This window comes from Bufo gargarizans, chromosome 4 (assembly GCF_014858855.1).
Source record: "Bufo gargarizans isolate SCDJY-AF-19 chromosome 4, ASM1485885v1, whole genome shotgun sequence".
NCBI classification, from domain to species: Eukaryota; Metazoa; Chordata; class Amphibia; order Anura; family Bufonidae; genus Bufo; species Bufo gargarizans.
In genome coordinates, this window is record NC_058083.1 from 240380827 (window position 1) to 240404539 (window position 23713).

General features: G+C 42.1%; 1 protein-coding gene across 1 annotated transcript in view; it reads left to right on the plus strand.

The window, feature by feature from the left end:
* The window catches only part of LOC122935350 (collagen alpha-1(XIX) chain-like), a 479650-nt gene that overhangs the window by 324076 nt on the left and 131861 nt on the right, over window positions 1-23713 (plus strand). Inside the window, exon 11 of the mRNA XM_044291115.1 lies at window positions 16311-16355. Within this exon, the coding sequence (XP_044147050.1) occupies window positions 16311-16355 (45 nt within the window). The remainder of the gene's footprint in view (window positions 1-16310; window positions 16356-23713) is intronic.

Here is a 23713-nt window from a genome sequence, read left to right on the forward strand (position 1 = left end):
TTAAAGATTCTTTCCTATTTTCTTCCTCACAGCAGCAGCATCCTATCCCTAAACTAATCAGAGCAGAGTGACGTGCAGTGCTACGTGACTCCAGCTTATATAGAGGCTGGGTCAAATGCTGCACTGGCCAATTACAGCCATGCCATTAGTAGGTTTGGCTGTGATGTCTTCTAAGGGCACACAAGTTAAATGCTTGTGGATTGGCTGCTCTGCAGCCTTTCAAAAAGCGCCATTACCTTGCTGAACATCGAACCCAAACTTTTACTGAAAAGTTCAGGTTCGCGTCCGGGGTCCAAAAATCCTAAAGTTCGTTACGAACCCTAACTTTACAGTTTGGGTTCACTCAACCCTAGTTGAGAGGCTAACTTTGATAACGATGTATCAGGCATGGACCAAACAGGATTTCCATTCTGTTTCTAATGATCATACTGTAGTGTACTGCCACACTGGAATGTTCTGCAAAATGAGCCGTTACTTTTGGTCACATCCTGCTGCCACCATTCTGATGCTGCCATCCTCCTGTTGCCACCCGGCCTCTGCCTCTACTGTAATTTCTACAGTGGGGCTTCTTGGCCTACTTATATGTACATGTTATATTTTTAAAGTATATGCATACTATTGGACCTTGCTATCACACCTGCTGTTTTTGGGTTCTGCTACTACTGTGATCTGCCACCATCTTGTGCTTTATGCCACTGCTGTTTCTGTTCCTGCCCCTTTTGTACAGGTCATCATTATGTCTAGCTCACGGGACCCCTGCCGATCAGTTGTATGAAGAGGCTGAAGCACTCCATGATCACTTAGGCCTCCTCCTAGGTCAAGTGATGTCACATTCTTTGGTTACATGGCCTAGAAGCAGGTCAGCCCCATTCAAGTAAATTCGGCTGAGCTGAAAAACCAAGCACAACCACTATGCAATGTTCAGCTGATTAGTGGGGATGCCCATAGTCAGATTCCTACCAATCTCATATTGATGACCTATCCCACGGATAGGTAATCAATATATAAATCCCAGAGAATCCCTTTAATTTCAAATGTTATATGTAAATTTTAATTAATCATCTGAATCATTTTCTATTCTAACACTCTTCTCTCATTTTTTATATTAGTTATTCCCCTTCTTTATGAATTTTAAACCTCATTTACCATCCACAGCCATTAAGTTCAGTATGTAGAAAACAAAAGAAAGAATTATTCAATAAAAAATCCTCAAGGTAAAAATGTTCTGTTCATTGTTGATATATAATTTTATCCTCATAAAAAGAACGTTCAATTACTTCTCACAACTCAAACAATTTTGATTGAAATATTTCCAAATGCAATTTGTTCTACTTAACTGTCTCAGTAAATCAGTAAATGTATAAATTTACCTTTTACTTTCAAATCTCTTTACGTTCCACTCAGTCTGAAACTCTCTAAATGAAAGTATAGTGTAAAACATTCAGTATACAGTATATAATATCACAGAAGTATGTAGCATTGTTGGGAGTTAAGCATGTATTTGTGGTAGAGAGGAGTGAATTTCATGTTATAAAATTTGCTTAGGCTTCGTTTGGTGGTAAAAACAGAATTGCGTTTTGAATTCCGTTACCACAGACCATAATGCAATTAATTGACGGAATGCATAATGAAATGCCATTCCGTCATAATAGAAGTCTATGGCCTTCATAACGGATCCGTCCCATTTCCGTTATGCATGAAGGGACTACCCTGCATAACGGAAACGGGATAGATCCGTTTTGCAGCCTATAGACTTATTATGACGGAATGAATAACGGAATGCTGCTTTTATCACCAAATGAAGCATGAACGAATTTCAAAATATGAAATTTGCTCATCTCTAATTTGTAGTTTAGCCAGTGTATAATTAATGTACACTTTGTTTTATGTCTATGGATATGTTTATGACATCAGTAAACCAAAGATTTCTTAAGACAAGTACTTTGTGAATTCATGGAACAAAAGTCTTTGAAGTTTGCCCACATTTTTCCGAACTGGATTTAAACATATCCTTATGTGTCTGTTAACCATACCAACAAAGCATAAACATAATCTTTTGTTAACTAGAACAAGTTCTGGGAAGTTTGTACTAAATCTAAAAGTTGTAACAGAATTTCATAATATTTGATTTTGAATATTAAGATTTTTAACCTATTTTGCACAGTAGTGTGTCATTGTTTAGGCTGATTATAGATCACAGTCATTTTAGAGCAATTTAATAAATAAAACTCCTTCTACTTGTTTAATTTAGGAATTAATTTATTTACACTATCACAAGCTGAATTTAAATAATTAAATATTTAAATTAAAAGTGAAATTAGGACTCCAGTAGAGATGAGCGAATTTCCTAAAATTTCGATTCAGCTGATTCGCCGAATGTTACAAAAAGCTGCAATAGCGCCTCCCTCGACATTGTACCTCTAAGATGCCTCATTCATACATGATTGCGGCATCTGAGTGTAAAATTAACAATAAAAAAAAAAATCAAACTTACCTCCTCCATTTGCTTGTGATCGGCCGGCCGCCGCCATCTTGCTTGAGAATCTCAGCGAAATCCTGTGTGGGCAAGATTACGTCATCACACCGGCTGACGTGGTGACATGTGACGTCATCATGCTGGCTGGCGTGATGATGTAATCTCACGCTGCACGGGATTTCGGATGAGATCTTCTAGCAAGATGGAGGAGGTAAGCTAGAATTTTTTAGTTTTTTATACTATTTCAGGTTAAATCAATTCGCTGACACGAGGCACAAGGAAATTCGGCTTCTTTGGCGAATCGAATTTATTGTGAAATTCAGATCGAATTCCACTTAGTGGAATTCGATTCTCTAGACTCCAGGTTATCATTTAATGTAGCTCAATATGTGTGCCAATTACCTGGTCATCTGTGCCTGTCAGTCTATGTATCTATCTAATCTGTGTTCAGCAATTCTTTAGTGTACACTTTAATGTTTAGTTTTATTCCATATCTGTTATTTGAGCTTTATTTTTGTTATAATCAGTTTCTTACAACAGATACAACTTATTTGCCTTATTACTTTTAAGTTACTTTTAAGATTGTAATGCAATTTATTTTCATGGAATGATTCAGTAAAATCAGTTCTAAAACTTTTTAGGGTCAAGTTCAGTTTTTTTTTTGAAAATTGTTTTAATTTTTTTTAAATTGTTCAGTTGAGCATAAGCATACGCTGTCAGTTTGTGGATGATGATTTTAAATCCCTAAATATTCATTGTATTCAGCCCTTGTGATACAGATTAAACATATTTAAAATTGTCTACATCATGTAAGGAAGATCTCCTGTTTTTGTTATATATTAAATGGATTGGAAAACTTGGTATTTATCTACATTTCCTCCAGCTACAAAATAGTATTTGATCTAAAATGACATACAAAGAGTCAATCTAAAGTATGTTATTCAAAAGTATCATGACTTAAGCCACAATACCTTTTTATGGCTCAGAATATATTTGTTATATTATTATATTATTTGCTCAAAAATATAGAAATATTTGGGGTCATTTATTAAGACCAGCGTTTTAGACGCCGTTCTTAATAGCCTCAATATCTGGCGGTGGATCCACCGGAGTTATGAAGAGGCACATCCAGCGCCAGTCTCAATGTAAGCCAGCTTCCTCGATGGCTTACATTTAGACCATTTTCTATGCCAAAACAGACGTAGAAAATGATGAATGAGATGGGCCTGCCAGCCCGTCCCCTTCCACGCCCCACCTGCTTTTTTAGACCTGGCATGAGTTGAAAAAAGTTGCAGATTGCGGCCCAACTAACTGTTACGCCGCAATCTATGCCTGAAATATGCCTAATATAGGCATGATTCAGGATAATAAATTACCCCCATAGTATTTGGTATAGAAATAGAAGAAAATGGCAAATATAAATATGGAGGGGCAGGCCAATTGATCTGATAACAAATCCAGGAAAATATAAGAAGAAAAATTGTAGCAATCGAATAATGAGTGGAAAGAAAAATACTTTGTTCACCCATGTAGTCGGTTTCAGCTCATCCATAGAGCCTTTCTATGGATACTGTTTTTTGAACATATACATTTTGAGTATACTCCACAGATGTAGCACTTCCCAGCTTATTTCCTATTGCTCACCTAGTGAATATGCATCACAAGTGACATTGGATTGAGGCAGCAAGTCATCTAGAACTATTCCTCTCTTCTAAATAAAAATAAAGTGGAAAAGGAAGAAAAAATAGACTGCTACATAGGGTAGTATGTCCAAACTGTGGTTTCAATGGTAGCAGATAATAAGCCACAACTGCTCTTCTAATATAGTATGGATGAGACTGTGAGCTGCAGGTGTCAGATGCACAGGAAGCTTCTGGTTGTTCAGAAATATCATGGGTATTGAGGACTTATAGAAAGCCCAAATAAAACTCCACTTACACTTACCAGATCGAGTGTGGACACAAACCTTTATTGTATTTCAAACATAATAAATTTCACATGTTTAAAAGAGGACAGCAGCCCTGAACTCTACCAACACCACTGTCCATACCTACTTGGACAATCCGCCCTAAATAGCAGCACCCAACTGTGTGATTGCCAGACTAAGTGTGCATGATCTAAACTGGTTAAAGGGGTAGTCAGACAAACCAGGTCAAAACCTGAGAGACGTGCCACAGAACCAAAGAACCATGTGGGGTAAAATACCAAGCACAGTTAAAACCGAAGATAACATCAGAGGCAAAGTCAGCAGAAAGAAACAAGGTCACAAACAGACAACAGATCGGAGATCCAGAATACCGAGAGAAAGCAACAAAGCTGGCGAGCCAGGAAAACTGATCATAGGCAACTGTGGCCAGCAGTTGCCTGTTTAAATACCCCACCAACAGAAGGCACATGATGCCGGCCCCAAGCCTGATTAGGCCAGTTTCCATGGTAACGGAGTGACGCTGCCGTCACTGCATTAGATAGGCTGGACTCGCCGCAGGAACATAGATAGGTAAGTACATGAGAGCATTTTCTTTCAATGTATCAGTACATAATACAACAACACATACAGTCCACTTAATATACATACTAACCAAATGCTGGGTGGGCTTTTCCTCCCAGTGGAGGGAGAAGTTAGTAGCTAAATAGTCTCCCTTCTGTTGCAAAAAGCATAAAATGCTATTCGACTATTAATAACATTAACCCCTTCAGGACCCTGGGATTTTCCATTTTTGCGTTTTCGTTTTTGACTTTTTATTTTCCCATTTACATAGACTTATGAGGGCTTATTTTTTGCAGGACAGATTGTACTTTCTAATGGCACCATTTAAGGTTGCATACCATGTAGTAGGGAGTAGAAAACAAATTCCAAATGGGGTAGAATTGGGAAAAACCGCAATTCTGATAACGTTTTTTTTTTTTTTTTGTTTTTTTACACTGTACACTATGCGGTAAGATTGACCTGTTATCTTAATTCTCCAGGTCAGTCTTGACAAAAAATGGCAAATTTGCTGTTTTACTTTTTTTTTTTGCTACACTATTTGCCATATGCCATTAATATTGTTATATTTTATTAGTATGTTCATTTTCGCATGCGGCGATGGCCATGATGTTTATGTTTTTTATCATTTAAGTATTTTTTTTAAGGAAAGGGGGGTGATTTGAACTTTTTTTATATATTTTTTTTACTGCTTTTTTTAAGTGATAATAACTGGCAATCATTCTATTGCCCATAGTATTCAATGATGGCTAAATAGCCATCATTGAAGAGTTCAATTGCAGTATATCAATACAAGGATGCCACCTAGTGGCCTGTATTGATATATACATCTAATTGACTCAAAGCTGGCTTGGGTCTTCAGTCAATTAGATCGTAGTAACAGGTCCCCTGATCTCAGCCGGGGAACGTGTTACCGGACCGGAAGCGTGCGACTTCCGGTTCCGGTCTGCTCAGATGCTGTGGTCACATTTGACCACGGCATCTGAAAGGTAAGCTGTTTACGATCAGCCTTCTGGCTGATCGCTTACGTGTGCCGCAGGTCTCTGCTATTTAAAATAGCAGAGACCCTGCGGCTAAGGCGCCCACTGCACGCGCAAGTGGATGCCATTTTTAGAGATCGGACCCATGACGTACAGCTATGTCATGGGTCCTTAAGGGGTTAAAAAACATGTGCAATGATAGTTTGAAATATAGATAAATAAGAGCCATTTTGTATTGCTTATTACTAGGGATGAGCGAACCTGTGGAAGTTTGGCTCCGCCGGGTTTGGCCGAACTTCAGGTCAAAGTTTGGGTTCTGGACGCGAACTTGACCTGAACTTGACCCCAAACCATATTGAAGTTAATAGGGGCATGAACTTCACTATATTTTTTTCTGTTATAACATGGTTAAATTGGAAAATAATTGCATTCTTAAGACAGAATTCTAAAGAATATGACCATTTAGGGGTTAAAAAAAGTCTCATCTATCTTCATTCAGTAGGCCCTGCCAGAGGACCTCGGATGTGCGCGATAACATCACCTCTCTCTGCCATGTGGTAAGTGTGGTGACGTCATTGTGCACATCACAGGTCCTATGGCAGGTCCTGCTGAATGAAGATATAAGAAACTGCTGAAACGCGTGGATGAGGTGAGTTGTTGTTTTTTAACCAAATGGGCATATTCTTTTGCATTCTGTCTCAAGAATGCTATTATTTTCCGATATAACCATGTTATAACGGAAAATAATAAAATCCCCTGAACACCAAACCCAGACTTCATTGAAAAAGTCCGGGTTTGGGTCTGGGTAACTGAAGTCCCAAAGTTTGGTACGAACCCCAACTTTGCAGTTCTGGTTCGCTCATCCCTACTTATTACTATTATCATTTGAACATCTTGGCTGTTGCTTAGCAGCCTAAGACACTTCTCTTCTGGCTGAAGATATTGAGCTTCTGCATATTCTCAGCCTGTCTTGTAAGATAAGACACTGTGGTTGTAGAAGCGCAGGATAAAAGACTAATGCTGGCATACAGTCAGGTTCATAAATATTGGGACATCAACACAATTCTAACATTTTTGGCTCTGTACACCACCACAATGGATTTAAAATGAAATGAACAAGATGTGATTTAACTGCAGACTGTCAGCTTTAATTTGAGGGTATTTACTGTATCTGCTGTCCAACTGGCCTGCCATGTGGGTTGGATAATTGGGACATGCGCTACCCAGACCATCGCTGGGCAACCAGAGGTGCTTACAGGGAGCAGAGAATGAATCACTCAGTATGGAGGCTTTTCTGTCCAGCAAGATCAAAATGAAAAATAGACAATATTGTACTTTCACACAATTTCATTTAATAGATAATGGTGTAACTAGAAAATGTCTAAATTACTTAATTTAAAAAAATATGCCTGCATCCACCTGACAAAAATCTGTAAAACCATGGCAACTAAGGGTCTTACCTCCACCTAATTTGCAGTCCACTGCCTCTTGTCAGTCAAGACCCAACCCTAGACCAAGAAAACATGGTGGGAAGGAAGGTCGCTGCATTCAATACTGGTAGGGGCATACATAGAAATCACTGGGCCTCATAGCAAGAATCTGTATATACTATATATCTTAACACACTGTATTTATTGTATCTTGTAGCTCATATATCAGTACACTGTTGTATTTAATATATCTGTACACATTACATCTATTTCACCTTATACCTCATATGTGAGTACGAGTACACTGCTGGGTATACTACATATATGTTTCCACTGTATCTGTTAAACTGTATAATAGATGCAGTGTGTGTATGTATATATATATATATATATATATATATATATATCATAATAGAGCAATGTACTGATGTGACAAGCCCGAGGTATAATATTGTGTAATAGTGTGTATAGATTTATGTGGTCGGTTATATATTATGGTTATTGTATGAGGTACATGGAGTAATAGTGGTTGCAACTGTTTGCAGTACTATAATATATATATATATATATATATATATTCACTTCAGATGGAAAAAAATGACGAATATTAGTGCTATAAATTCATATTTTAGAATATTCATAACTTTTTTTCCATCTGAAGTCATGATTCCTCCCTGCTTAAGTTGTTTGTGGGCAATTACAAGCAAGAAGCAGGGAGGAATCATGTGTTGAGATGGAAAAAATGACGAATATTTGATATAACGAATATATAGCACTATATTCTAAATATTCGAGAATTCTCGAAGTGGCAATATTCGCAATAAAAATTAGATTTTTGAATATTCGTGCTCAACACTAGTGATGGTCAGTTTGCAGTGTTCACCAGCGAACACATGCGGGCTGCCATCTTTAGTAAGGTAAACTCACCTGTCCGGCGATTCACAGGTAAGCCCTTACCTGTGCCTGTGCCGCGAGCCGGTCTGACATCAAATGCAGTCACCGGGAGCAGGCAGTTCCGAGAACAGCCCGATGAAGGCCCCCGGCGGCTTTTCTCGGAACTGCCTGCTCCCAGTCACTGCATTTGATTTTAGACCGGCTCCCGTCACAGGCATAGGTAAGGGCTTACCTATGCATCGCCAGACGGGTGAGTCTACCTTACTAAAGATGGCAGCCCGCATGTGTTTGCTGGCGAACACTGCGAACTGACCATCACTGCTCAACACTACAGACGGCCATGTTGCAGCTGGTACTCCACTATTGCCCTCTGCTGCTCACAAAGCCTGGCCAACATGTGGAACAACGAGTTCCAGTGCGTTCTCACGTCGCACAACAGTCGGTTAGCTGGCAATTGTAAGCGCTGCAGCAGTGTTGACAGACCGGCCGAAGTTGTCGATGACTTGTGGAAAGGGGCACAAACACTGTGCACCTTCACCAGTAGCTCAGGCAAATTGGGGTAGGTTTTGAGAAACCACTGAACCACTAAGTTGAAGATGTGGGCTAGGCATGGGATGTGTGTGTGCTTCCCAAGCTTCAAAGCAACCACTAAGTTAAGGCCATTATCAGACACAACCATGCCTGGTTCTAGGTTGAGTGGCGAGAGCGACAGCTCAGTCTGGTCTGTTATCCCCTGCCACAGCTCTGCGGCTGTGTTCTGTTTGTCACCTAAGCAGATCAGCTTAAGCACGGCCTGTTAACGCTTCCCCACTGCAGTGCTACACTGCTTCCAGCTACCGACTGATGGCTGACTGGTGCTACAAGAGGATAATTCTGAGGTGGAAGTGGAGGAGAAAGAGGTGAAGTGGGGGTTGGAGCCACTAACGTAGATGGTGGCGGAAACCCTGATGGAATTAGGGCCCGCAATCCTGTGCCATCCCAGAGTACAAACCACTCCCAGCCTCCACAACGTTCACTCGGTGTGCCGTCAGGGAAATGTAGCATCCCTGGCCACAGGCACTTGTCCTTGTGTCTGTGGTTAAGTGGACCTTCCCAGTAACTGCGTTGGTCAGGGCACGGGTGATGTTACAGGACACATGCTGGTGTAAGGCGGGCACATCACACCTTGAAAAATAGTGGTGGCTGAGGACTGCGTAACGAGGGACGGCCGCCGACATCAGGCTGCGGAAGGCGTCAGCGTTTACAAGCCTAAATGGCAACATTTCCAGGGCAGGTAATTTGGAAAGTTGCGCATTTAGTGCTATGGCCTGTGGGTTGGTGGCTAGGTATTTGCACTTGCGTTCAAATGCCTGGGGTAAGGACATTTGTACACTGCGCTGGGACACTGAATTGGATGTGGTCACTGATGGTGCTTGCAAAGGTCCAGGTGCAGGGCGGGAGGCATCCGGGCCTGGGCCTTTGACAGGGGATTGGCAAGCATGTAACAAAGGGGAGGAGGAGGTAGTGGTGTGACCCAGAGACACAGATTGTGGACCCAGGCGTTCAGGTCACCTATTACGGTGCACTGATGCCATGTGGAAGATCATGCTGGTGGTGGTGAGGTTGCTCGTGTTCATGCCCCTGCTAATTTTTGTATGGCAGAGGTTTCAAATTACAGTTCTTCACTTTCCTCAAAAAAGCGCCAGACTGCGGAACACCTACCCCTTGGCAAGGGAGGTTTCCACAAGGGTGTGCTCCGGGGAACAGTTGAAGGCCTGTTTGATGTGGCCCGCCTTCTCGATTTTGCCACCCCACTGCCTCTTCCAGCCTGTTGCGGTGCTGTGGATCCCTCCACCTCTGTACTGCTGTCCTCACTCGGCTTGCCACCTTCTCAGATTGGGTCAGTGACTTCAACGTCCACCACCTCCTCTTCCACTTCCTCACTCTGCTCATCTTCCCGACTTGTTGACCTAACAACAACCTCAGTTATTGACAATTGTGTCTCATCCTCATCATCAACCTCTTGAGACACTAATTGCAGTTGACTTATTGGCAACTGTGTCTCATCATCATCATCCAGTAATTTCCGTTCCCCACCGTCATCTTCTTGTGACTGTGGATGCTTAAGAGTTTGGGAATCAGGACACAAGATCTCATGTCGAGAGGTCCAAATGAAGGAATGGCGCTGAAAAGAGCTCCTTGGAATATCCGAGTGTGCGATCACTTGTTTGGAGGAGGAAGGAGGATCAGGGTGAGGATTGTGTTGCGCAGACTCTTGGCTACTGAGACTGGACTTGGTGGAAGACAGGGTGGTGCTTAACCGACTGGAAGCATTATCTGCTGCAATCCACTCGACCACCTGGTCAAACTGATCTGACTTCGAGAGCAATGTCCTGCACTGCCCTTCAAACCTGGACATGAAGCTAGGTATTGATTGTTTTTCTTCAGGCACAGTTTCAGCACCCGATGATGCATATCGGCCAGCCAAGCACTGTAATCTAACCAACATGGCTATGGCAGTACAGTGAAGGGCAGTACTTACCTGCACGTTTATTGGCTGCATAGCGCCATGTGCCGAGCATCAAGATGCTCGAGCCAAACTAGTGTTCGGCCGAGCATGCTCGATCAGCACTAATTAAGTGGATTGTATGTGGTGTTGTATTATGTTCTGATATACCTGAAGAAGGAGCTATCTCCCTGAAACTCATTGTTGCACTTCCATGAAGAATACAACTCAAAGTTTTAATATTATAAAAATGAACTTTTCTGGCGCATGGACCTGAGTATCATAAATCCTGCATCTGATTTGTGCTAGAATTCTGTCTGTAGCAAAAATCTGGGTTTAAACATGTGTAGCAATGTGAACATTGAAGTGTTTTCCCCAGGTTCCAGTCCGGGACTTAGGGCATGCTCATGTCCAGGGATCCTATTTAATCCTGCTACTGAATCTTGGGTGTGTCTCACTCTGGAGAGTGTGCAGACAGAGGCCTGGTGAGGCTCTGTCAGTGTGGTCTCAGATAAGCCAGGCTGAGGGGCCACGAGGCTATGCAATAGCCTGGACTTTGGGGGACCTGCACACAGAAGGCTGGAGTGGCTCTGTGTGGTCTGAGGGCGGACAAGCTGAGAGACCACTATCCTCCAAGAGACCCTGGTGTGGGAGCAGCCTGGAGGCTGCTGGAGGTTGGGCTGGGAAAGCCGCATCTCATCACGGTGTGAACTGGGTTACGCTTTAGGTGAGTCAGGGAAACCTATGTGTTTAGTTAGGGCCCAGACGGGCAAGGTATTTTATTTTGGCTTTGTGTGTTTTTCTTTATGCCGTGTGCCACAATAAAGCACAGTTTGGCCCCTAAATCCTGGTGTCTGTGAAGAAGCGTAAGCGTATGTTTGCAACCCCTGGAAAAGAGCTAATCCCCTACACATGGTACCGGGTTTCTGCTGTGATTCCTGATTGCGGACATTTAACCTCTCAGATGCCTTGGTCAATTGTGATTATGGCACCTCAGTGGTGACACCCCAGGAACACTGTGCTTTGGGTGTCCCAATGGTTCCATTTACCAAATAGCTGTTCAATTGTTGTGGCAGCCACAGACCCTCTGAAGGATCTGAGGCCTACCATAGGTACCATATTTTCCTATAGAACCTTTTCTGCCGCATGGCTCTGATAGACTGCAATGGTAGATGTTCAAGCCCCTAGGGTGAAAAAAAGTAAAAAATAAATATTTAAAAAAATATGAAAAATTCTAATCCCTCCTCTTTCCCCATAGGCATTTTATCACAACTTCAACTTCCAAAAAGATTGATTCACACCAATATTCATACTCATTGCACAAAAAATAAGCCCCCATACAGCTTTTGTAGATATAACTATGAAAAAAAAAGTTATGGAGCTCAGAATATGGCAATGCAAAGAAAAAAACTGGTATTATAAAACACAAGAAAAACTACATGTAGCTATAATCTGGCTGACCAGTAGAATGAAGGTAAAGCTTAGTTTTACCACATAAGGAACACAGTAAAATCATAAAACTATTGCAGGAATTGCATTTTGTCTTTCAAATTCTTTTCCAGGTACCCAATACATTATAATACAATATAGCACAATGCAATACAATAACACAATGCAATATTAGATTGTGTCATTAGCAAGTATAACTTGTCGGATTAAAAAACAAGACCCCATACAGCCATGGGAATGGAAAAATTAAAAAGTTATGGCTTACAAGGTAAAAAAAAATCTGACAGAGCAGAGTGTTTTCAAGCTGTTTGTTAGAGATGGCTAGTTCGCAGTGTTCGCCCGCGAACACATGCGATCTGCCATCTTAACTGACAAGTCCAGCGAGGCACAGGTAAGTCCTCAACTGTGCCTGTGCGCGAGTCGGTCTGAAATGAAATGCGGTCTCCGGGAGCAGGCCGTTCCGACAACGGCCCCCGGATGCCTTTCTCGGAACTGCCTGCACCCGGAGACCGCATTTCATTTCAGAACGGCTCGCACACAGGCACAGGTAAGGACTAACCTGTGCCTTGTCGGACTTGTCCGTTAAGATAGCAGATCGCATGTGTTCACGGGCGAACACTGCGAATTGGCCATCACTGCTGTTTGTTACCAACAGCTATCATCTGTTTACTCATAGCCAAATTTATTCAGACCGAATCATCTGATCATCATCAATTATCATCTAATGGTGGATGCAATGAACTAGAACCCAAAAAGGATTTTTGCTAATTTGCCTGTGGGTAATTATTTACATATACATTATAAACTACGACTATATATCTTATTTAGGGTGGTCTCACACACTGCATTTTTCATAATAAATGCTGCACCTTTTGTGGAAGTTTTTCATGCAGTATTTGTGAACAATAGTCAGAAGGGGGTTCAAAAGGAATGAAAAAATATAAGCATGCTGCAAGATCCACTTCTGGCTTTGTGTAAAAAAAATTGCATTAAAAACTGAAGTGGGGATTTCCCCATCATGCTGTATTTGAGACCACAAGCTTTATTACAAACTTTATTTCCATTATTAATTTAACATGTCCTCATGATATTGAATTTGACCTACTACTTATGAAGATCTAGTTTTTTTTTCCATTGTATGTGCTGTGTTGTAGACAGCAGCTGCAAAGACAGTACATGCTTATTTAATGTTCTTTTCCTTTGTCTTGTTCTGTTAGATGCCACTTCATACAATGTACAATTTAACAAATAAAACAAATGCTAAATATAGATTACAATTTGTTATCTTAAAATATATAATGCGTAGCATCTGCATTACAAAAAATACTCATGTATAATAAATGCTGGTCACAAAATATTCATCACCCTTGTGCTCACCACTACTTGATATGTGATGTGAGTAGAATCTGCTGTGGGATGTCTAGTTGAAAATGTACATGTACAAGTTATGAATAATGCCAGGAGTCAGGATAACGTTAGGAAAGGCCAAATCTCTTGGTTAATATGAAAAATGATGCTAGACTGTAAGTTTTTTGTGTGTGTAACCGGAGTCAGTGTAGTATACTATATTTGTTCTTTTTGTAGGTTCCTTTACTAAAGGAAATATGTACATATACTTTTAATGTATTTTTTTTTTTTTTTACATATAAAGTGTTTATTTGCAGGCAGCATTACCAGGGTTCAAATTGATTTCATCTCCTTTTATCAATGCTTTCTTTTCTGTATTATGTTGGCATTTATTGTAGTTTATGCAAGTTATTTTAGTGAGCAGTTGTTATTCAAGAACTCTTATGACCAGATCATTCAACAGATTTTAGAATGTATGCTCAGTTGAACAAAAATACATTTCAATGTATTTCTATATTTATTTATTTTTGGCTTTGGTGACTTTAAAGGATTATTCCAGGATGTTACAAGTGATGGCTATACTCAGGATAAGTCATCTAATTGGTCAGGATCTGACAGCCCACACCCCTGCCAAACTTTTCTGCAGTATCTCCAGGGCTGGAAGTTGGTGTTAGAACTATACAGCTTCATCTACTGTAGAGCAGCTAATTGGCAGAGTTGGGGCTGCTGCCCCCCCCCCCCCCCCCCCCCCGATCATATTATGATGGCTTATCCTGAGTTACCTAATAACAGCATGGTCACATTGATCTGCCGGCGCTTAGTGGCGCTGCAGATCACAAAGTAACCCAATGCTTTTATACATTAGGTTACAGTTGAGAGCCTACTGCCATGATGTTGTCACGGCTGAGGATGGGGAAAACCCTCAGCCGTGCGATGCCCGAAGGCCAGGACACTGCCACCACATGTACAACATACCAAACGTTGCCACGGGCAGCCACAGTGAAGGGAAGATGTCAAAGTGCACACAAGACAACACAAAGTGCACACCAGACATACAAACGTGCATATACACTCGCACAACTCCAAGGGAACCGCACACATAGCTGTTGTCCGTGGCAACCGCACTTGAGGCAAACAACATCATGCCTCAAGCTGCGGTTGAAACAACTACCCAAACCGCGGGCAACTGTATGCGGCTCCCAAGGAGTCACGGCCATAACCGTGGCCGTGACAGATGTATTAACTTGTGCAGTGGTAGTCAAGGGGTTAAGGGGGTTGTGCAGACCATGTTTATTGATGACCTATCATCAGGATAGGTCATCAATATCAAATCAGCGGGAGTCCGACACCCGTCACACCCGCCATTCAGCTGTTTGAAGAGAAGACGGCAGTCCATGTGAGCTCTGCTTCCTGTTCATTGCACTAGACGTCACCTTACTTGTAGCAGTGGAGTAGTGTAATTACAAGTACTTGCTCCATTCAAGTAACTACCAGGACATCTGAGACGAAAAGTGTAACGAACAGGAAACAGCACTCGCATGGAGCCCCGCCTCCTCTTCAAACAGCTAATCAGCCTGGTGTTGGACTCCCGCTGATCTGATATTCATGACCTATCCTGACAATAGGCCATTAATATAAAACCCCTGCATACAGTACCTCCTTTAAACAAGTAAGCCCTCCAGAATGGGAGATAATCTTAATAGCTGTTCACCACTCTTGTCCCACCACCTTCATCCTTAAATCAATATTTGAAATTTTGTTTTCTCAGCTAGATATCTATTTTGATTATAACGATTGTAATGAACAGTGGGTACATTTTGATCTACATAATCTCCATATTTTGGCTATGTCAGTTTTAAAACAGTGTACATTGTGTTCATGTCATTTTTCCGATCAGTCAAGCTTGAGGCTAGTACAGTCTGTATTGTAAGTTTAATTAATTTAATTTACTAATAAGCAACATGTTAACAGAGATTAGCAGTAAAAAGCCTATAATAAACCTAAATTATAGATATTATGCCAGAAGTTTGGGAATAGGTGTTATTAAAAGGAAGTACAGTTTGCATTTTGTGTATTTTGCAAAATTGCATTTCATGTGATGGACTCTTTTTCCTTATTTTGCTTGCTTTATTAAGAATTACCTAACCAAGAGACACCTCTGCAGTTAAAATCATGTCTCTTCCATCTGTACCCAAGCTAATGAATATTTAATCTGTGTTTAGACTGCTGTGCTTTCTTGGGGATGCTGTATATCCCAGGACAGTTTTATTAAGGAAGTCTCGCTGGCTAATCTTAAAGGGCTTCACAATTTGTGTATCTAAAATAAATTTAACCTAAGAAAAATTTATATTACTTGTCTTACATGTGAGTTCTGAAACATTTTAGAGCATGTTGTAAATGCCCGTTATGTTGGTTACAGAAGTGCTATTTTTAAAGTGTTATTAATCTATTTTTTTTATGCCAGACCTTTGCTTCTTGTCTCTACTGGAAACAAACTTTTAAGATAAAATATATATATAAAAAGTAACATAAAAATAAACAGAAATTTTTCAGCTGGCAAACTAGAGTTTCAAAAACACTGGATGGGCAATGAAAGGTAGTACCTTTACTTGTGTATATATAACAAAAAATTATATTGTATAAACAGGCTAAGATATTGGATCCATGGATATATTTTCCTCTTATGATATAAAACATTTAAAGTGAGAAGTATGATGTTATTTGCAAATGCAACTTTAGCAACTTTTTTTATTTTTTTATTTAGGGTGAAAGAGGTTTTGAAGGACTTCCTGGCTCAAATGGCCCCAAGGTAAGAATAATGCATATTATAACATCTAAAGTAATAAATTACATTTTCTGATATTCAGGAAACTTGGCATAACTAGAGATGAGCAATTTTTTTAGAAATTCGATTCGCTAGTTTGCCTAACTTTTTGGCAAAAAATTTGGTTGGAGCCAAATAAATTAGCGGTGAATTACGTAAAAAAACTGCTATTTCCTGGCTGCTGAGAGCCTTTATAGTGGCATAGAACACTGTGCCTTGCAGTAACATGCATAGGGAGTCTGCCTTGGTAATGAAATAATACTGTGAGTCTGTATGACATGCAGATGACAGGCACTTAGAATTACTGCACACTTCACTTATTTGGGCAGTCACGGGGCCAAAACTGACCAAATGACTCAAGAAGAAGTGCACTCCTTTTACACCGTCATCAGCTGATTCCACATAGATGTCTATAGACCCTGTTCTATTAAACACTTATACAAATAGAGCCCCCCGACAGAGTGGAGAGAGTGTCAACAGTAAGTTGGTGTTGACGTCACAGATTTTACCCTTCCTTTGATCCGTCAGAACAATAACCCCCAAAAAACGTATCCTGTCTGTGAAGCATTCGCCTTCACTCGGTCAGCATTTGGTCAGTAATCCATCTGTATTGTTAATGCCCCCAAAAAACAGGAGTGGATCCAAAACAGAGATGACACATGAACGGAATAGTTGCATGTTTTCTGTGTTATGTACCCATTCCTGCTTTTGGCTACCAAATCACAAACCAATTTTTTTTTTTAATGGAGGAGAAAAAACAACATTAATTTAACAAACAGGATATTAACACACATAAAATACAACACAGAAGGGACAAAACCACAAGATTTAAAAGACAAACTGGAAAAACAAAGTGCTTCATTAACAAGAATGGATTGATGTCCAGTGTCAGGGTGACCACGAGAGTAATGCATACAGATCAAGAAATGTATGGGGTTATGGCTGATAACTGGAGGACAGTCCAGCAAACAAGCCGACTCCAGCTCATTCCGTGACGAGCTGGGTTGCTGATAAGTGGATTCTAAAGTGTCTTAAGAAATGTGAGTAAAGACATTGGAATAAATTGTCCACTTCCTTCAAAGTGACCTTGTTCTTTGATTTATGAATATCATTCCATAAAGTCTTGAAGTCCTCTACGTGGATGGCATGAGAAATGTCCATGCAAGGTTCGACGGGCACAGAAAAAACAAGCTCCGGGTAAACAGGAAAATTTGGCTTTTAGGTTCAGCTCTGAGTCCACTTCAATGGCAAGACCCTTCTGCTTCTTGGCTGCTGTGTGGGCAGACAGGTGCTTGAAATACTCTTTCCGTCTGGTGTATGAGAAATTATACATCTGTGTCATGCTGTACAGAGTCTATTGTTTTTAAAGAAGCAAAGCCTGTGCCGGATCCAGAGTTTTCTCCAACTAGGTGCATTGCAGGATTTTTTTTTTAGACAAGCTTCGCAATGCAGACCATCAACGTGCAGAGGTCTAGTTTCCGGGAGAATACCTCGAGCTGTGAAAATAACTGCTTCTTTTTGCCGATGACCTACTTCTGGCTAGTAACACCCGTTGATGTTTGCATATCCTAGCGATAAATGATGTTCCTGTTTACTGACTGTAAACAGAGATATTGACAGACAAACGTATCAAACTCTGCCGCCATCTTTCTAGGCGCCACATCTCCAGTCCCCTGACCAGCCAGATTTGCTACTATCTGTTCCAGGACAGGAAGCAGTGGAATGACATTGTTTATCCCGTAGTCCTGGCGATTGACAAATAACATGGCCTTCTGAAAGGGCCTGAGCAAACGGCAGGTGTCACGCATGAGCTGCCACTGGCTGACATCAAAGTTAAACAGGGGACTACTCCTGTCCGCTTGGATCATCAAGAAACCATTTATGAACTTTATCTGTTCGTACAGTTGGTCCAATATATGGAGGGTGGAATCCCAACGTCGCATATCAGCCTATGTTGGGGGATGCTGTTCTGCCATCCTTGACACAGCACTGACACCATGTTCTTCCCATTGTTTGTCACCATTGTTCTGATTTTGAGTTGTCGCAGAAAAAGCCATGATTTGTGCTGAAGGACACAGAGCAATTCCTCCCCTGTGTGACTCAGTTCACCCAGGGAAACCAGGTGCAGAAAAGCGTGAGAGTGATGAGTGGGGTTTCACATGGCTTGAATAGGCTACTTGCCTCCACCATAATTCTTGGAAAATAATGTATTTGCTGTAAATCACAAAAGGGGCATTGCTGGAGACTTTGACTTCACAAGAGATACAGAGCAAAAAAAAGGAGGTGTGCAGTCACCCATAAATTTTCCCAAAAAAGCTTTTTTCACATAACACATTTTACCGCTACATAATTTGGCCCATACTACAAAAGGAGGTGTACATTTTCTCATAAATTTTGTGAAAAAGAGCCAGTGTCACATAAAGAATTTCACCACTAAGTACTTCAGTCCATACTGCAAAAGGAGGTGTACATTTACCCACACATTATCCGGAAAAAAAAAAGCCAGTGTCACATAAAGAATTTCACCACTAAGTACTTCAGTCCATACCACAAAAGGAGGTGTACATACACCCATACATTTTCCAAAAAAAAGCCAGTGTCACAAATAATTTCACTATTAAGTAAGTCGTTCGATACCGCAAAAGAAGGTGTACATTCACCCATACATTTTTGGAAAAAGATCCAGTGTCACATAAAGAATTTCACCACTAAGTACTTCAGTCCATACCACAAAAGGAGGTGTACATTCACCCATGAATTTTTTGAAAAAGAGCCAGTGTCACATAAAGAATTTCACCGCCAAGTATGTCGGTCTATACTGCAAAAGAAGGCTCTTTCCTGGCTGCTAAGAGCCTTTATAGTAGTGTAGAACACTGTGCCTTGCAGTAACATGCATAGGGAGTCTGCTTCTGTAGTGAAATAATACTGTGAGTCTGTATGACATGCAGATGGCAGGTGTCGCTCTTAGACTCACTGCACACTTCACTTATTAGGACAGTCATAGGGCCAAAACTGCCCAAATAACTCAAGTATGAACTCAGCATTAAAGGTTGATGTTAGCACCAAGAAGAAGCATACTCCTTTTACACCGTTGTCAGCTGATTCTACATAGATTTCTAGAGAACCTGTTGTACTAAAGGCGTATACAAGTACAGCCCCCGGACAGAGTGGACAGGGTGTCAGCCGTAAGTTTGTGTTGACGTCACTGATTAATTTTCTGTTCCTCTGATCAGTCAGAACAATTACTCAGAAAAAACGGATCTTGTCTGTGGAGCATACGCCTTCACTCGGTCAGCATTTGCTCAATAATCCAGCAGTATTGCTAATGCCAAAAAAACAGGAGTGGATCTAAAACAAAGATGACGCGTGAATAGAATATTTTCATGTCTTCTGTGTTTTGTACCCACCCCTGCTTTTGGCTACCAAATTATAAGCCAATTCTGATGGGACCATACAGGCCTTACAGCTGCTACTCAGACAGGATCCGTTGTATGTCTAATTTTTCCTTCCTTCTGACAAATCAGAAGAAAGGTCAAATAAACGATGATGTCAGCCAGGCCGAAAGGCAAAATAGTGGCCCAGTCTTGAAGTCGGGAGGGTGGGAACAGCATGAGAAGTACACAGAGTGGACCTATGACATAGTTGTGAGGTGGCAGCAGCATGAGGAGGCTACAGAGTTGCACAGAGACAAAGTGTTGAAGTACCAGCAGCATGAGGAGGCCAGAGTAGCATGATGACGAGAGATTGTGGAGGTGGCAGCAGCATAAGGAGGCCACAGAGTGGCACCATGAAAAAGTGTGGAGGTGTCAGCAGTATCAGGAGGCCACCGAGTGGCACACTGACAGAGTCTGGAGTTGGTAGCAGTATGAGGAGGTCACTGAGTGGCACAATGACCAAGTCTGGAGTTGGCAGCAGTATGAGGAGGCCATCGAGTGGCACAATGACTGAGTTTCGAGGTGGCGGCAGCAAGAGGAGACCACATAGTGGGCCAACGACAGAGTGCGGAGGTGGCGGCAGCAGCAGAATCAGGAGGAGGCCACTGAGTAGCATAATGACCGGGTCTGGAGGTAGCAACAGCAGCAGCTTCAGGAGGATACCACAGAATGGCAAGGTGACATAGTGTGGAAATGGCAGTAGCAGTAGCAGCAATATCAGGATACCACAGAGTGGCAAGGTGACATAGTGTGGAGATGGCAGCAGCAGCATCAGGATACCACATATGGTGACGCTGCATATGTTGATGCATTGCTGTGGTACCACTATTGGCATCCTGGACACGCTTCACCTTTTGTCCACATATTCTACATATGACCATGTTAACCTACTTAACAAAAAACTGCCCCACAACCAAGTAGGTGATTTTCCCCCCAACAATCTGCACTGACTGACTGCGACCACCACTGCTTCAGTGAACCCCTACACCACTACTTCCCGGGCAGGTAGGCTGCTATGAAGTAGGTGGTCAACCTCGGGTGCGTTTGGCTCCCGGCCTCCCACTGCTGCCACCCTACTGACTCCCAGCCATGTTTTCAACATATATAACCACCGACGTGAACAGAGAATATATTTTTATTTTTGTTCTAATATAGGCCACTAAACGCTTTTAACACAAATAACCGCCAAAGTGAACTGAGAGAATATATTTATCTTTTTGTTCTAAAATAGGCAACTAAACGCTTTCAACACATATAACCGCCGACTTGAACTGAGAATATATTTTCTTTTTGTACTGAAATAGGCAACTAAACACTTTCAAAAGATATCACCACTAACGTGAACTGAGAAAAAAAAAAAAAATTGTACAGAAATAGGCCACTAAACGCTTTAAACACACATAACTGCTGAAGTTGACTAAGAGTATATTTTTCTTTTTGGACCGAAATAGGCCACTAAATGTTTTCAACACATATAACCGTTGGCCCTTTTGCCTTCACTCTGTGGTCCAGCTCACCCCGAACCATCTCGATTGGGTTCAGGTCCGGTGACTGTGGAGGCCAGGTCATCTGGCCTCCACCCTATCACTCTCCTTCATGGTCAAATATCCCTTACACAGCCTGGAGGTGTGTTTGGGGTCATTGTCCTGTTGAAAAATAAATGATGGTCCAACTAAACGCAAACCGGATGGAATAGCATGCCGCTGCAAGATGCTGTGGTAGCCATGCTCGTTCAGTATACCTTCAATTTTGAATAAATCCCCAACAGTGTCACCAGCAAAGCACCCCCACACCATCACACCTCCTCCTCCATGCTTCACGGTGGAAACCAGGCATGTAGAGTCCATCCGTTCACCTTTTCTGCGTAGCACAAAGACACGGTGGTTGGAACCAAAGATCTCAAATTTGGACTCATCAGACCAAAGCACAGATTTCCACTGGTCTAATGTCCATTCCTTGTGTTCTTTAGCCCAAACAAGTCTCTTCTGCTTGTTGCCTGTCCTTAGCAGTGGTTTCCCAGCAGATCTTCTACCATGAAGGCCTGATTCACACAGTCTCCTCTTAACAGTTGTTCTAGAGATGTGTCTGCTGCTAGAACTCTGTGTGGCATTTACCTGCTCTCTAATCTGAGCTTCTGTTAACCTGCGATTTCTGAGGCTGGTGACTCGGATGAACTTATCCCCTGCAGGTGACTCTTGGTCTTCCTTTCCTGGGGCAGTCTGCATGCGAGCCAGTTTCTTTGTAGCGCTTGATGTTTTTTGTGACTGCACTTGGGGACACTTTCAAAGTTTTCCCAATTTTTCAGACTGACTGACCAGAATTTTTCGGACTGACTGACTTAAAGTAATGATGGCTAGAGTTGAGCGAACACCTGGATGTTCGGGTTCGAGAAGTTCGGCCGAACATCCCGGAAATGTTCGGGTTCGGGATCCGAACCCGATCCGAACTTCGTCCCGAACCCGAACCCCATTGAAGTCAATGGGGACCCGAACTTTTCGGCACTAAAAAGGCTGTAAAACAGCCCAGGAAAGAGCTAGAGGGCTGCAAAAGGCAGCAACATGTAGGTAAATCCCCTGCAAACAAATGTGGATAGGGAAATGAATTAAATTAAAAATTAAATAAATAAAAATTAACCAAAATCAATTGGAGAGAGGTTCCATAGCAGAGAATCTGGCTTCCCGTCACCCACCACTGGAACAGTCCATTCTCAGATATTTAGGCCCCGGCACCCAGGCAGAGGAGAGAGGTCCCGTAACAGAGAATCTGTCTTCATGTCAGCAGAGAATTAGTCTGCATGTCATAGCAGAGAATGAGGCTTCACGTCAGCCACCACTGCAACAGTCCATTGGCATATATTTAGGCCCAGCACACACACAGGCAGAGGAGAGAGGTCCCGTAACAGAGAATCTGTCTTCATGTCAGCAGAGAATTAGTCTGCATGTCATAGCAGAGAATGAGGCTTCACGTCAGCCACCACTGCAACAGTCCATTGGCATATATTTAGGCCCAGCACACACACAGGCAGAGGAGAGAGGTCCCGTAACAGAGAATCTGGCTTCATGTCAGCAGAGAATCAGTCTGCATGTCATAGCAGAGAATGAGGCTTCACGTCAGCCACCACTGCAACAGTCCATTGGCATATATTTAGGCCCAGCACACACACAGGCAGAGGAGAGAGGTCCCGTAACAGAGGATCTGGCTTCATGTCAGCAGAGAATCAGTCTGCATGTCATAGCAGAGAATCAGGCTTCACGTCAGCCACCACTGCAACAGTCCATTGTCATAAATTTAGGCCCAGCACCCAGGCAGAGGAGAGAGGTCCCGTAACAGACAATCTGGCTTCATGTCAGCAGAGAATTAGTCTGCATGTCATAGCAGAGAATGAGGCTTCACGTCAGCCACCACTGCAACAGTCCATTGGCATATATTTAGGCCTAGCACACAGGCAGAGGAGAGAGGTCCCGTAACAGACAATCTGGCTTCATGTCAGCAGAGAATCAGTCTGCATGTCATAGCAGAGAATGAGGCTTCACGTCACCCACCACTGCAACAGTCCATTGGCATATATTTAGGCCTAGCACACAGGCAGAGCAGAGAGGTCCCGTAACAGACAATCTGGCTTCATGACAGCAGAGAATCAGTCTGCATGTCATAGCAGAGAATGAGGCTTCACGTCACCCACCACTGCAACAGTCCATTGGCATATATTTAGGCCTAGCACACAGGCAGAGCAGAGAGGTCCCGTAACAGACAATCTGGCTTCATGACAGCAGAGAATCAGTCTGCATGTCATAGCAGAGAATGAGGCTTCACGTCACCCACCACTGCAACAGTCCATTGGCATATATTTAGGCCTAGCACACAGGCAGAGCAGAGAGGTCCCGTAACAGACGATCTGGCTTCATGTCA